General features: G+C 38.8%; 1 protein-coding gene across 1 annotated transcript in view; it reads left to right on the forward strand.

Annotated features, from left to right (window-relative positions):
• The window catches only part of COL25A1 (collagen type XXV alpha 1 chain), a 318,699-nt gene that overhangs the window by 158,164 nt on the left and 144,403 nt on the right, over positions 1-16,132 (forward strand). The window contains exons 3-4 of the mRNA XM_074589386.1: positions 6,555-6,599; positions 8,719-8,726. Coding sequence (XP_074445487.1) covers positions 6,555-6,599; positions 8,719-8,726 — 53 coding nt within the window. The remainder of the gene's footprint in view (positions 1-6,554; positions 6,600-8,718; positions 8,727-16,132) is intronic.

The raw sequence follows: 16,132 nt of genomic DNA on the forward strand, positions 1-16,132 counted from the left end.
CCTGCGTCACAGGTCTCTACTGTCACTTGGTGGTCCTATGGCTGTAAAAACACCGAGGTGTCAGTTTGCTGGGGAAGTGGTCCTTTCCCTCCGAGCAGCGAGGGGTTGGCTCTGTTCAGCGCAGTACTGCAAGTCCTTCCTGAGTTTGATTGACAAGGAGAAATGTGGAACGGGTTTAAATGATGGCAGCTGGGTTGTACTCTGGAAATGGAAAGGAGAGAGTTGAATCCATTGTCAAATTAGGATGACTGGGGGACTGGAACACCTGCCTTATGAAGAAAGGCTGAGGGATTTGGGTCTCTTCAGTCTGGAAAAAAGTCGACTGAGGGGGGATCTTATCAATGCTTATAAATACTTAAAGGGTGGGTGTCAGAAGGATGGGCCCAGGCTCTTCTCAGTGGTGCCCGGCAACAGGACAAGAGGTAATAGGCACAAACTTGAGCATAGGAAGTTCCACCTAAACATGAGGAGGAGCTTCTTTACTTTGAGGGTGTCAGAGCACTGGAACAGGCTGCCCAGAGAGGTGGTGGAGTCTCCATCTCTGGAGACATTCAAAACCCACCTGGACGCGTCCCTGTGCAACCTGCTCTGGGTGACCCTGCTCTGGCAGGGGGGTTGGACTAGATGATCTCCAGAGGTCCCTTCCAACCCCTACCATTCTGTGATTCTGTGAAATGCAACAGGAGTTATTTTGCCAGTGTTACAGAGGAATCGGAAAGGATAGTTTGGGTGGCTTGATTGGTTTGGTTCAGCTGACTTCTAGATATTTTAATCACATGATTTCAGCAAGGTTGGCAGTTTTATGCCTAGTGATACTGAAGTAACTCTACTAACTTCAGCAAAGTTGCTCAGGGTTTACTCTGAAAATGTAATTGGGTCAATTCATTTTTCTGACTTGACAGGGAAAATCTTATGTTGCTGTAAACTACGTGTGAAATGGATGTCCTTCGAAATGGCCAGGAAAATATTCTTCTTTTCATGTACATATGGAATACTCATTACATTTAACAGCAGCTACGTGTGTCTGTCAAGTGACATGCGAGCAAGATCCTGCGCATCATTAAAACAGGGAACAGGATTCTGAACTCTTCTGTTATCATTAGGTTGGTGCTGGTTTGGTGTAGGACCTCTTCCTTAGAGGGACAGTGAGTATTTGTTGGAGTTTGGTATAACCGGAGGTGGGTGAAACCTTTTCCTTTGACTTGATAATGCCACTGTACTTTTCCCCAAAATTAGGAAAAACTTGACTTTCTAGATCAGCTGATGACCAAATGGGGAAGCATTTTGATGTGCCTGGCAGGTGCTGATAGAGGGACTCTAGGTCTCATCCACCAAATGTGTTTTTTTTTTTTTTCTTTTTTTTTTTCTCCTCCAGTCTGCTGCTTTGAAAAGTAGAATTGGTTTGCTGTAAATATATCAATAAATGAAAGAATACAGGTGGCGCCAGTGTAACAATATGCTAGAACCACCCTTCTAAAGGTGAAGATGTGGATTTTTTTTGAAAGACCTGACTGTTATGGCATAACTTCCTCTCAGAATTTGGGCCACTTAATTATTAACTCCGTCTCCTTAACAGCATAGGATTAGTCTTTAGAAGACTACGAGAAAATTACGGAGGCAAAGCTTGATTTAGGCAAATTGTACATTGTCTGTCCCTCTGTTTTGAAAGTTCTTAGCTGGTGTGAAGCAATGTTAACTTGCTCATCATCACCGATTCATACCAATTAAAAACCTGAGAACAGTTTTTCCACTGCCTCATAAATGTGCGTTATTACAGTGTTTATTTTTTCTTCTATAGCTAAAAATGTATCTCTGAGAAGGAAAACATTATTCTTGTTTTAGGCTTTTGATAGGTCACTCCTTTTTTCCTTGGAGCAAGGAGAACCTGTTCATGCTTTTGGAATGTTCTTTTTTAGGAAGTAGATGGAGAACTGAACTGAGGAAAATCCTAATTTTGCTGTCTAATGTGTGAAAAATATACATCATCTTTACATTTTAGGGTCTTCAATAAATTAATGATGTCATAGTTTAACTCATGATTCAAACCTAAGCACTAGAAAAATACAATAATAAATAAATTTTAAGAAAGCGTGTTTTTCATCTCTTGTATCTGGTTTAAAAATATGCATAGATCTACAATTAAGATTTATGGTGTTCTTAAGAACCAGATTAAGATAGATTCTCTTGTCTGTTAAAGCTTAAATGCATAGCTGAGTCTTTCTGTAGTGTGAAGATGGCATGTTGGCTCCCACCCCTTAAGGTGCGTGGCTGATTTATGTGGCCGTTTTTGATATATAGCAAGGCATATAGTGGGGTACATACAATTTTAATCTGCTTTCCTCCAGTAAAAACTGTCTCCCATATAGCAGTATAAAAATAGTAAATCTGCCACAGACCTCTGTCACTGCTGTGCACATAGAGGACAAATAATTAAAGTATTAAAAAGAAATAAGGCGCATTGAGGCAACCTCTCCAGGACCACAGCAATGATCTGACTGTAGTCTACCTGTACTAATTATTTCTGATTTGGATCATTATAATCTGAGATTTCTGATTGCAAAGATTAGAATACCCATTACTAGAAGGCGAATGTCACCGAAGTGGTGCTTAATATTTTTTAAAATGTCTTGGAAAACCTGTTAGTAGTTACATTCTTATTCCTACATGGTCTCTACAGTGGTGCTTCATTGGTAGTTATTTCAACAGCTACTTCTACTGGAGATTGAGAAGAATGTTGAGGTTTATTGGAGGAATTTGGAGGAGAGGGGAGAAATTGTTACAGCCTTATTATTGAATTTTTCTTTTTTACATTTGATATTATATTATTATATTTATATTTGATATTTTCTTTTAAAATATCAAATGTCAAAGTCTAAAACTGTTATCTGGTTGACATTGGTTGTGTGGGGGGAGTGGGGTGGTTTTGTTTGTCTGTGGATTTATTTTGTTTGTTTGCCATTTCCTCATGGGTAGGTAAGAAAGGTGAAACTTTTTGAACAGCTGACATCGAGTGCTTGTGAAGATAAATTCAGTTAAGTAATTGACTCAGTTTTTGGAAATATAACATTCCCTCCTGCCGCAATTTCTTTGCTTTTCAAAATTCCCTTGGTGGCTATGGAATAGCAATGGCATTAATTTTTTTGACATTTCAATGAAGAAAAACCAACCCTTTCTAAACTTTATCTTCATGAAAAAATAGATTCATAAATGTTTTTGGAAGAATAAAATAGTTTCAAATGTTTTTAAGCTAAACTAAGTTAAAAATGAAAACCAGCTTATCTTCTGTCACTTTACTCATACTCCCTACCTGTAAGTGAATCTAGTGAGTTTAGGAAAACAATGTATTGGCAAACTGTGTGCTATAAACTAGCTTTTGCTTATTGCTCAGTATCATTAATCTTTATTAACCCAGCTCGCTCCACTGAGATTCAAACTTTTGTTTTTCTTTCTCAGTTTTACATTTTTAATGTTCAAAACAAACTACTTCTTAAATACTCTGGGTTAAATTCAGTTCAGTGTGGACATTTCTGATACTATTCTAGAGAGATTTTTCACCCCGGGCAAGAAAGTTCAGAATAGTTGTCATACGTTGAGTAGCTTGTGTGCAGATCTGTGGACTTGTCGTAAGATGACAACGTGCCTAGTGTAACTTTATTCACTGCGCCTTCTGCTGCAATGAGTCCCCACGAAATCCTGCAGTCAGTGCAAAGTTGTAGAACTATAAACAGATGGAAAATTAATATTTATAGCAAAATGCCCAGGGTTTTGGTAACTAGAAACTCTTGGAGCAACAGATGATGTTAGCAGTTAAGATTTAGAGAAAGCAGCCTGTTCAGGGAAACGTGAAAGCTTGTGTAGTTTCTGAAGCAGTAGGTCATCTAGTGATGACCTTAAATGTGAGAGTTAGCATTTCTGTGAACTGGCACCATCTGTGATTACCTGTTTAAAATGAATTGTTTTGTATTAGTCCACAAAACCCAGAAGTTTGCAAGATTCACCTCTCATCTTACAATTTCTAAGAGGTTTGCAAATGCTACCATGTTGACAGAGGCCTGAGTAGTGCCGAAAAAGCTTTTAATGAGAGGGGGAAGTGATTCACGTCACTCAGTGGCCCTTAAATACTGCCGGCCTGACGAGCCAAAGGTCGGGGCGGTGGTATGATTTCATTAATGCTGGTGTAAATTCAGAGTAATTTGCCTATAGTAACTTTGGTGGTGTGGTTACTTTGGAAATATTACAATAATAAGCATTTTTCTGGTGACGGACACATATATCTGAATCTAGTAATCTCAGAACAAGGACTTAGAAGGGATCGGTGCTTGATGTCAGAGGAAAGAACTGAACTGGAGCCCCTTCTTTGCCATCACTGTACACAGCTGCTAAACTGGTGGTTTAATGCTCTATGGAAATATGGTTTGCTGGACAAAATTCATTCCTTCCTAAAATTCGTAGCTTGAAGTTACCTTCAGGGTTTTCTGTTAGTGGCTTTAATGCCTTTTGCTAGTGGTCTGTGGCTGAAGTTTTTTTACTTTCAAAGTCCTGTTGTTTTCTCAAGAGGAAGCTTGGTGGTAGACATGTTTGTGTGCGTGTGTGTGCACACATATAACACAGTTAAAGTTTAATAAAATAATATTCTGCAAAACAGGATGGGAATATTTTTTTTTACTATATGCTGAAAGACAGGTCATTACCTGGTGAAGAACCTTACAATCTTCTCCTGCACACCATGTTTGTGAGCAACCCAGGTTGCTGCAGAGCTGTGTTGTAAGCTTGGGGGTAGCCCAGGAAATCTCCACTGAGGACTACTGCAGAGGTATGTGCAAGCATAGGGACTCTAATAAGCTTCAGTGTTAGTTTGGGGGGGGAAGCATGTGTGTATAGAAACTTATGTGTTGTAACACGCCGTTACCTGTGTAAGAAGTTCCCACAGATACCTCTTGCAGAAGCTGGAGTGTTTCAGGAGAAAGTTGCAAGGTTCTGTACACTGATGTGACACTCTTGCTATTTTTCAGCATATAATAACAAAATATTCTTGTCTTGTTAAGTATGCTGTTGATAATGAATATCCTATGCCTTTCTTGCTTTGTATAATATTGTTGTCTTAAACTTGTGTTGCATTATGCTACTACTGTAATTATTAGAACAAGAAAGAAGGATTTTAGTGAGATTTATAATGTTCTAGTAGAAATAAACCTGTCTACCTTCAAGGCAAGAGCTTGAAATTGTATCACTAATGTTTCTTTTCAGCATCTTAGTCTTTTAAGCCGGATTGCCGCAAATAAATAATGCAAAGTAAGATCTGGCATTCATATGCATTTAAAGGTGTGGGATGATAGTTCAGATGATTTGTAAAATCTTGTAGCCATTTAAAGTAGCAGACAGTTGCTTAACTATTGGCACAAAACCACCTCTGTGCCTAATATCTATTACAAACACTGAGATACAGCCACAGCGGAGGTACTTGCGCTCCTGCATGCATCGCCGCTTTTGGAAATTCCACCCGTGCGCTTGCCTTTCTCCAGCAGCTTTGAGAGTCCCACCTGGGCTTCTCCCTTCAGAGCAGCAGCAGCTCAGCACTCTGTGTCACCACCACAGCTGCTGCCTCTCCTCCCAGCTACACAAGAAGTGCAAGCCTGCTTTCCTTGCATTTTCAGGAGCAGTATGTCAAGGTCACCAAGAAGAGAGGAAGAATGTTGTTCTGATGTCTGCAGTTTAGAAAGGACATTGAAGGCTGGAGTGCAGAAATGAGGGACAAAAATGATTTTGTTTTTTCTTTAGAGGTGGTAGAAGACAGTGACTATAGTATGTAAATATTTGTGGAGAAAAGATAATGGGTCGTAAAGGCTTTCTTAGCAAAAAGCACCCAGGGACTGAGCACCTTAGACAGTGTCTAACAACACATACTATTGTTAGTGTTTGGGGGATGGCCAGGTGATGGTTTCTTCATCTCTGGGATGTTTTTAGATGGAGGCTGGATGCTTTTTCCGGAGGATTTGCTGTTATAAATAAAAGGCAGTCTTTGGGCTTAATACAGGAATAACTGAATGAAATTTAATCCCCCGTGATAAGTTTTGTTTAAGAAGATTGAAGGAATGGTGTAGCAATACTGAGAAATACAAAGACTTTTTTTTGAGGGAAGGAAACAAACAATTTCTTCTCTGGGGTTTCATGGTTCACGGAAGCCCAAGAATTGATGGGCTTCAATGCCGCAAAGTGCACATAAAGAAAAATGTTTCACCTGTCAGAACTGTGAAATACTGGGGAAAAAATGTCTGTGGAAGTTGCAGTAATAATCTAGATGTCTTTTTTCTCTTGAGAAAGTGGGATGAACTGGATGACCTCTTAAGTTTCTCCCAGCCTTTTCTCTGAGAGCTTGGAGCTGTCAATTTTATCTTCAACTTCTTGAATCTTATTCTGGTTATCTTTTATCCCTGCTCAGCCAAAGTCTCTGGACTCCATTTAATGCATCTGTTTAATGCCTTCACATCCAAACACAAATGATATTCTACTTATAATTTCAAGAAAAAAGTTACAACCCACCATCTTCTTTTTAGGTCCTCCAGGGAAAAGAGGTAAGCGGGGCAGAAGAGGAGAGACTGGTAAGTTTTCTATTTCGTAAGATCCATTATTATTTGATGTCTGTGTTTTTCTGAGGATGCGTACCCAGCATGCCTTCATTTTTAGTTTTATTGCTTGTGTGCTCTGGGAGAGACTTCCGAAACTTCTCTAGTAAAAATGTGTGACCCTTGGCATATGCCTGGTGGCCTTCCAGATAGTTTCCTAGTCTTGGTCATCATTAATTTGTAGGCACACTTCATAATGCTTGACATGGTACCATTGGTAATTGCCAAACCGTTTTGGTGTCTTCTCACACATGCGCAAGTTAGAGTAACTCCATGTAAGTCAGTAGTTGGAGTACTATAAGTCAGTGTTGCGTCAGGCACCCTTGGTTTGAGACAAACAATTTTATAAGGAAATAAAGAAGGAAATAAAATTACTTGCGTTAAGAATGTCGGTACTCAGGGCAATAATGTGATAAGTAGATTACTCTGTGTGGGAGAAATTGTTGTTTACGAGAAATGAGTAGCAATTAAGTTCTTACAGAAATAAGAAAAACATTTGTTGGTTCGTTACCCTGTACCAGGGAGGTTGCTGTTGAGAGAATCCCGCTGTTGGTGTGGAGCTTGAAATTTCATTTGAGACAATGTTATGAGATGCTGAGCACCTCTTCCTGCTGACATTCGCGGGAACTGGAGCTGTTGATTACCTTGTGGGACTGAGCCTTTCATAAAGGTGAACTTTCTGGAGGCGATGCGAGAGAAAATGAGCATTTCTAGTTGCCTTGGCTGTCTCGTCTCATCTGCCAGTCAGGAAAATCTTCCAATCGACTTGACCTCTGTAAATCTTATGTAGCCTCTCCTATCTCTGTAAACGATCATTTATCTGGCTCTTAAAAATTATTTCCATGTTTTCCTCCATCACAAAACTGAAGCTGAGCCCTGCCAACGGTTAATATAAATCACCTTGGTGTTTCCATTCGGTGCTGGATTAGTATATACTTCAGCGAAAAATGCTATGGTACACAAGGAAATTCTGTAGTTGAAGATTGTCTTACAAATGATCCTGGAAATTACTTTGCAGGACACCTGTCGATTCCTTTTACATCTCAAATAAACACATATTAAACTATTAACAAAGGAAATTGATCTCTCTCATTTAAAAACAGACCTGCACCTTAAAATGCTGTTTAAGAATGTTTACCAGGATAAAGAAATTGCCTTAGTTACTGGACAATAAAATTTCATTGTTAAAAACCAAAAGGCTGTCAATATTAAAAGCAATCTCAAAGTACAGCTGCTGCTGTTTTATACTCCTTTTGCACTTCACTTTATTCAGAAATTAGAGAGAGGCATAAAAGCTTAATGAAATGCCATTGATTTGGGAGCTGCAGCTGCTCAACTTAATAAGACTGAAATAGTAGATTTGATTTGTGGCCCTTTGATAATGTTTCCAAGATCTGCTATACAAAAGTCTTTGAGTCTAAATAATTGAAAAAATGTGCAAATATCACTTCACGAAGTGTGACATTTTAATAGGGAGCATTTTATATGTGTGCCTTGAGAAAGGAAGGTGATGAAAAGAAAGTTCAGCGCTGTCAGGTGGCCACTGAAACCTCCCCTCACAGGCAAAGTTGGAAGGCTGGAAGATGCCAGTGCACGTATGTCTTGACGAGACGCCAAGGTTAAATGCCAAGGGTACTTTGTGCAATCTTGCAGCCAAGCTGTGGTCAAATGCCAACTGCGTGGCTGGCTGAAACTGGTAATGTGGTTACATACGCTTTATGTGGAGTCTGAGAAAATGAAGTGTAGCCCATGGTGGGTATGTTTGGACTGGCGTGAAATTGCATGGAAATGGATGGAGAAGCAACTCGCATAAATAAGATTGCATGAGTGTAATTGGAGAATTGGTAAGGTGCACTTGCATGCGTTTAGCCATTAGTCATATTTAAAAGATGCAAAGCACAACCAAAGCTAAAAAGTACTTGAATGGGAAAATCTGTACAGTGAATTAGCAGTGTTGCTCACTTACAATCCTGAGGCCTCGCGTGTGGCTTCGTACATATGTGTCTTTCTTTAATAACTTCATAAGCTTATATATTCTTTTTTTCTTTCTCTCTTTTTTTTTTTTTACCCTCTTTCCCTCTCCCCCGCCCCACAGGACCTCCTGTAAGTACAATGATACATTGTTGGTTCTTCCAGAATCAGGGAGAAATCTGTTAAATCCTGTTAAATTATCACCATGATAAAATGATCATGTATCATCAAGAGGGAGTTTTGGTATTTATGCTTTTACAGTATAAACACTCACTGATTGTCTTGGAGCTGAATAACTTAATCAGAAAGTTCCTTAAGAAAAAAGCCTCTAAAACAATAAAGCTTTATACTCGGCACTCCAGATAGCAGTTTGGATCACAATTCCACGTAAGTATGTTATGTTTGTTTTCCTTAAGACTTGATAACAGATACTGTACTGCACTGTAAAAATGTGTGCGTATGCTAGCTTAAGTCCAGACTCGGTCACTGCCTTTATCTGGGTAATAACTTCCCCTGAAGTTATCACAAACTCTTGGGGTACAGGCTCCTTGTTCTTTGGAGGTGTACAGGCTGTCCAGCTCATTGCAGTGTAACTGGTACTGAAGCCAGTAAGTGCTCGTGTAAAATGAATATTAAATAATACTATTCAGTTTAGTAAATGGGTTGAATCTTATGCTAATCCTGTTTGTAATAAAACAGTTTTTCTCTTCTGGGGTTTTATGTTTATTTTGGGTTTTGGTTGTGGTTTTTTGCTTGTTTGGTGGTTGGGTTTTTTTTTTCCTTTGTTGTATATTCCTGGGGTAGGTCAAAAGAACGGGACTAAACACATATATCTCAAACATCTGTGTTTGTCATGCCATCCATGTGCACCATATGGTGTAAAAGTGTGACCATTAAAACAGTATTTCTCTTACAGTGTTTGCAGACTTGTAACTATTTTTTTTTCTTTGATAGATACAGTATTTCCACAATATTTTCAGGACCAGATTATCTGTCTATTGTATGCTACATGCATATTTGAGAATAGTGAATTAACACGTTGAATTTCTGCTGTGATGTAATGATTTTGCTGTAAACCATATATACTGAGCAGTGATACTATTTATCCTTGAAAGGTTCGGACCATGTGCTCAGCAGTTCATAGCGGCAAATTCATTTAACAAGCCATCAATGAAAAGCCAGGCTTAATGCATAATGGTGCTGTTTATTTGAAAGGAACCCTGGCTTCCCCAATTTCTTTTGCAGTCTTCCCATGAAACACAAAGCACAACCATAAATCATGATACAAGTGATTTTCCTGGAGCAAGACAACATGGCAAGAGTTCACTATGTACCTCATTATGAATGTCTTTGAGTTCAGCTCCCTACTGTTTTAGTATAGGTCCATTGAAGGCAAAAGAAAAAAAAAAGTCAAGTCTAGATTGTGGCAATATTAACACAAATCTTAAATAGCTCCCAAGACTGAATATTTTTGAGAACTATCGGACATAACATTCCAAGTTTCATATTCAAAACTTACAAGATTTCATCTTGCTGGCAGGCAGTAAGGGTTTAAGTTGCTACAAGGCATTAAAAAAATGTAATTTCTCTTCTTAATTCACTTTTTTGTTTCCATAGACAGTCTGGCTAGGGGCAACTATTGTGAACTCAATTAGTATTTTCACCTGGGAGACTGTGGTAATCAGTTTTATTTAAAATAGCAAATATTTCTGTATCCCACATAGCACTGCATGGAATTAGGTGTATGTTGTGGTTTCAAAGGCTACTGCAGTGCTCTGTTTATTTTCCTTGTACATGACTACTGAGTGTCACATGTGATAACAGTCAAAGGCTGGGGCTTTCAATTTTTTTTTTTTTTATGATCTGTTACGACATTCTCAAATTTCTTCTTTGGCACCTACGTTCTAGCAGTAGCCTACATATCTGATACTTTGCTGCCTAGGCTCCAAAACTTTTTTTCATTTAACCACATATTGCCCCTCAGTCTACGTGTGTAGTGCTCTTCATAACAAAAGGAATTCCAGTAAGCATACGAAGTAGCCAGTAGCCTTTTAATTAGAATGTTTATTTAAGTTAAAACATAAAAGTTCCATCGCCAAAGCCTCGTTTCTTCATTGTGTAGTACCTATTTCATATTTGTTGGTTTGTAATATCATCACATATACAAAAATAATAAATAAGCAAATTATAATTTGCCAGTAATGTACTCTGCATGTTTGTTATGTCATATGTCATGACTGTGTTGTTAATGTGTGTCATACCATTTCATCTCATTCAACCAGGGTCTACCAGGGCGAAATGGCTATCCGGTAACTCATCATATGTTTATGATAGCTTATATTACTCTAAAATCATGTTGCTGTATTTTGGTTTTGCTTTATTACTGTCAAAAAGATCTTTTTTTCTGTTTCTCAGCTGCCTAAAAAATGTAGGACTTTAAAAAAAAAAAAAGACAAAAAAACACTGGAAGTTTTTAAAAGAACTTGAATGTTTACAATGCGTAAATGCAATGCACTTATTGTTTGACATCGTACATATTTTGTGTTGAGCTTCTTCATTCTTACATAAAGAATGATTTTTTTTTTTTTACTCTAATTTAAAAAAATTCTCTAGTGGGATACTGCATCTCAATTTTCCATATTAGAAAGCTGTACAGTTGCCATATGGAATCTCTAAGTCCTTTCTTTTAACTGTGTCCTGTTTCTCTTGACTGCTCCATCCAATGCATTTTGAACCAAGTAAAATGCTCTTACAGAGGTTCTAGCAGTTGGCTGCATTATCTATCATGGAGTGATTTTCTGATAATATATTTTTTTTTCTGTCAGTTTAATTCCTATCTTTAGGATTTATTGCTTGAAAAAAATAATATATGAAATAATGCATCTTTCTAAAATCCATTAAGAATGTATTTCTTTCAAGTAGTCAGGCAAGCTGACTGCAGTGTTCCATTCAAGGAAAGAAGTACATGCCTAGTGTCATGTGTGGATTAGGAACCAAGTGACAAAATGTGTTAGTGGATGCATTTCAGAGATGGTACATGTGCAGAACATAGTGACTGTTAAAGGATGATAATGATCTTACTTTGAGCACTTGATAGCATAGCATGGAGGGCCCTCCCATACTGATTTGCCTATGTATTTCATATAAAGATGCCTAATTTTTCAGTGAATTTTAAAAATGTTTCTCTTACTAGATACAAATTGCACCTGCAGGTAGAGAACAATTTCACAGAATCACAGAATCTCAGAATGGTTTGTGTTGGAAAGGACCTTTATAGATCATCTAGTTCCCACCCCGCTGCCATGGGCATGGACACCTTCTACTAGACCAGGCTGCTCAAAGCCTCATCCAGCCTGGCCTTGAACACTTCCAGGGATGGGGCAGCCAAAACTTCTCTGGGCAACTTGTTCCAGTGCTTCATCACCCTCAGAATAAAAAATTTCTTCCTTATGTCCAATCTAAACCTATCCTCTTTTAGTTTAAAATCATTGCCCTTGTCCTGTCGCTACAGGCCTTGGTAAAAAGAAAAAAAAAAAAATCTCCGTTTTTCTTATAAGCACCCTTTATATATTGTAAAGCCGCAATAAGGTCTTCCCAGAGCCTTCTCTTCTCCAGGCAGAATAGCCCCAACTCTCTCAGCCTGCCTTCGCAGGAGAGGTGCTCCAGCCCTCTGATCGTTTCTGTGGCCCTCCTCTGGACATGCTATAGCAGGTTCCGTCTTGTGCTGTGGGCCCCAGAGCTGGACACAGTACTCCAGGTGGGGTCTCATGAGAGCAGAGTAGAGGGGCAGAATCACCTTCCATGCTTCTTTTGATGCAGCCCATTTCAGTATTTTTTTCTGGGCATCTTCTGTAGTTGCAGAGTTTACTGAGAAACGTTACCAATGAAACATCATCCAATGCCTGTCTTTACTATTATGAATAGTTGAAAGTCAGCTGGTGAGGAATAAATCGTCGGTATCAAGAAACCTGCTTGGATATACTGAAACCATTCTCAGGTTTCAGAGTACACACTCCCATTTCACTTATAGTGCTTAATCTGTGTAGGTGAGTGCACAAGTGTGCAGAAGAGAAGACGGAGTGAAAAGCTTGCTAAAAACCCTTTTTTGGTCATCACCCAGCTGTGAGGTCTGTATACGAAGATTGGGATTTAGGAGAAGAGAGACCCACAGTGACAACAAACCAGCCTTTAGGCTCTTAAGTCACGAATTCCATGGAAATTAAGTATCTTTGGTATTCCTCATTCTAGTTAATGACCTTAACGCACAAGGTAAAGCTTATGTTGTGCAAAGCGCAAAAGCCTCACAGATTTAACTTCTTGGCCTAACATGTAAGTTGAGAAAAATGAGTGAATGTATTAGTGATGGACTCATGCATATTTTGAAGGCTCCACAGGGACAGTTTAAAAATACAATTTTCTTTAGAGCAATTTTCTTGAAGAGATTTGTTATGGGATCTGAAGACAATAAAGGTTCTTGGAAGCCATGCGGTTGAAATTGCTGGGTCTAATAGTGGCATTATTATGGGCAGAATTTAGTCTGAATGCATTTCTTTGCATGCGCAGGCAAATGTGTGCCTTCAGTAGTGCTTAGCACTGATTGAACACTTCTTCCTGTTTGACTGGGAATAGAATTTGGCTTTGGTTCTTGAAAGTTGTCACTTGGCTGGCTGTTTTGACCTCTTCAATTTCAGCCATATCCTCCTGCTTTGAATGGGAAATATGTAACAGCAAGTGCAATGCCCATTAAAAGTACTTATACAGCCCTGTAGAGCTCTATGAAAAGGCTATTAGTGTTTAAATTTATTTCTCTAGAGTCCTATTTAACTCCTGTAGAAACGTTATTGCTTTAATCTTTATTCGATTTTATAAGATATTCTGTGAGGATAGTGAGGTATATCTGCCACATATAACCTAAAAAAGCTGGCTGCTCAGTACGCCAAAACGCAGCATTGAGATCTCACAAAAGCTAGTGGCTGTTTCCTCCAAGACTTAATTTTTCATGGTCTGTGTTCATTCTAATTTTAAAGGTACCTAAAGAAAGAATAATAACATTAAAAGGAATTACAGTGAGAAACCTAAGTTCCTGGGAAGATATGGTATCAAAAGTCAAGAAAATAAGCTGGAATTACTGCTAATAAGTAACACAGTTATTAAGGGGTTTATAAGACCATGATTAATTGGTTATTATGTAAGGCGCTATGAATACTATAAAAATGTACAATGGTACAACTCTTTTATCCTCATTAAGAGCTTTGTATAACAGAGAGTGACCAAATTCAGAGTTGTAACTCTTCCAACTTCAGTTTACAATTGAAATAGGCTATCACGTCTTCTTAAATAGATGAGAACAGAGTGCACAAACCTTGGAGAATGAGAACATAGGCAGTTGTTGCAGGCACAGGCATTTGTATGACACCGTCATTTGAGAAATAATGCTAGAACTTGGAAAAAAAATCAACAAAAAACCCTCAAAAAAATCAACCCAGCAGCTTGTGAATGCAGTGAAGGGGCCAAACTATGTGATGCTCTGCAGGGGAAAAAGAATCTTATAAGCTGGTTGAATGGATAGAATTTACTTACTGTTTTCCGTTGAAAAACTGAATCAGACTGAAAAAATTTCTCCCACTCCTTCTCCCAAGTTGGGGTACAGATCAATCTCAATATGCTTGAAGTTATTTCATCTATGGTGGTAAAGCTGCGCTATCTTCAGCATAAAGTGTCAGAATATGAAGAAGCCCATATAGTATGTTTCATAAAAGAGGGTATTGGGGAAATTTCTCCTACATCTTTCCATGATGTCATTCTGCAGACCACCTGGTGTGTTTACAAGATCTTGAGGGCTGTGGAGGGTTATGGCTGCGCCGAAGGATGACGTGCCTGGTATGAAATCCCATTTCTCCTAACATCCTTGTTTCATCTTCAAGCAATGTAGACGGATTCCTCTCTTGCAGAAAAGGGTGTGTCTAAATTGGAGATTGTTCTATTGCAACTGTAAAATATCATCACTTGCTCAAAACTGAAATGTAGATCTTTGCATTTTCACTTTTGCATACCTGTTATTTCATTTAGAATTTTTCTAACTCTTGAAAGAGAAATGGTGAAGATAACAAACTGACAAAGCTTAGGACTACAGGAGGAGAATTTAAATTATTCTTTAGTCTGTTTTAATTCCTTCTATCTTAGAAAATGTCTTTATCATCACACTTTTGATTTTTGCATCCGTAAAAATGTGTCCCCGGTATACCATAAGACAAGCTGATATCCAGATTTGTAAAGAATTTCAGGTTGCTGTTAGAAGGCTCTGATTCCCCCTCACCCCCCTTTCTGTTCCTGTGTTACTAAAGGCAAAGAGAATTCCAGGTAGAACAGAGCAGGGCTGTGAGCAGTTTGAGTTTGAAGAAATAGGCCTGGTTTGGAACAATATGAAAACTACTGTTGTGAGAAATTAAAAATAGGCATTTTGTTGTCCTACTGTGTTGCTTTGTCTTTGACAATGCTTCGTATTTCATTCTTTGCTGGGTCTCCAGTTAGAGATTGGGGCTGTGTAGGCAAACGTGTATTAAGAAGCAGTGTAGCACGGACCCCTCCCTCTTCCTTCCTCCCTCCTTCCTTTCGTATCATGAAACTCAGGTGTAATTATATGGGGTAAATTTCCTGTGCAGTTTGGAAAGAGCATCTTTGTGTAGGGCAAAGCATTGAGCTTTGTTCTGCGCAGCAACAAGGCAAGGCTGTGTTTAAGGGCTCTTTTGGATTTGCCTCCATTAAGCAACCATGAAATCTGGCTCTTCTTCCACCTGTTTGTTTTTAAGAAGCATGAAGCACTTGCAAAACCAAACAGAAATACTCTTGTGGGTACTTGGGGCAAGCATTCAGTATCAGCAATAACTTCTCACAAGGTACTGTATATTCTTAGGTATATCACGTATGTGTTGTCTGTTTAAAAATGAGAAAACCCATTGCCACTGGGAGTCAGCAGCAGGAGGCTTAGCTGCATGAGAAGATTACCCTGGAGGTTTTCTTCCTCTTGTCTCTGCCTCCGGTTCTGTGCACATCACTGGAGAGCACAAGTCTCAGAGGATGTTTCTCATCCATGCATGAGGACCAATATTTCACGAGAGCTGCCAAGGACTGGAAGTATGAGCTGTGTGTATGACGTTTCAGTAATTTGGCTATGACTGAGTTTTGGAACTGACCTTGTTTCTGGGAGAGTTTTCTTAGGAGATTCTAGGCCATCTACAGAGTTAGGGGAGTACCAGTTTGATTTTGGAGGTATTTTATATATTCTTTAAAACTAAGTGACATAAATTAATTTTTAACGGAAGAAAGGAAATACAATTGAGGCATAAAGTTTTCTCATTAGGGTGGCCTGTGGGATGTCTGCTTTTCCAGTTTATGTCTTCTCTGTCAGTGTTGCTAAAAAAAATAATAAAAGAATTGCTTGGCAAGACTTATTTTCTCCCATTTAACAGATCTGATGTGAAAGTCTACCAAAAGAAGGGGTAGGTGTCGGCTGGGCTTTTTGTGTCAGTTCAGATGTA

This window comes from Larus michahellis, chromosome 5, assembly GCF_964199755.1.
Source record: "Larus michahellis chromosome 5, bLarMic1.1, whole genome shotgun sequence".
Classification (NCBI taxonomy): Eukaryota; Metazoa; Chordata; class Aves; order Charadriiformes; family Laridae; genus Larus; species Larus michahellis.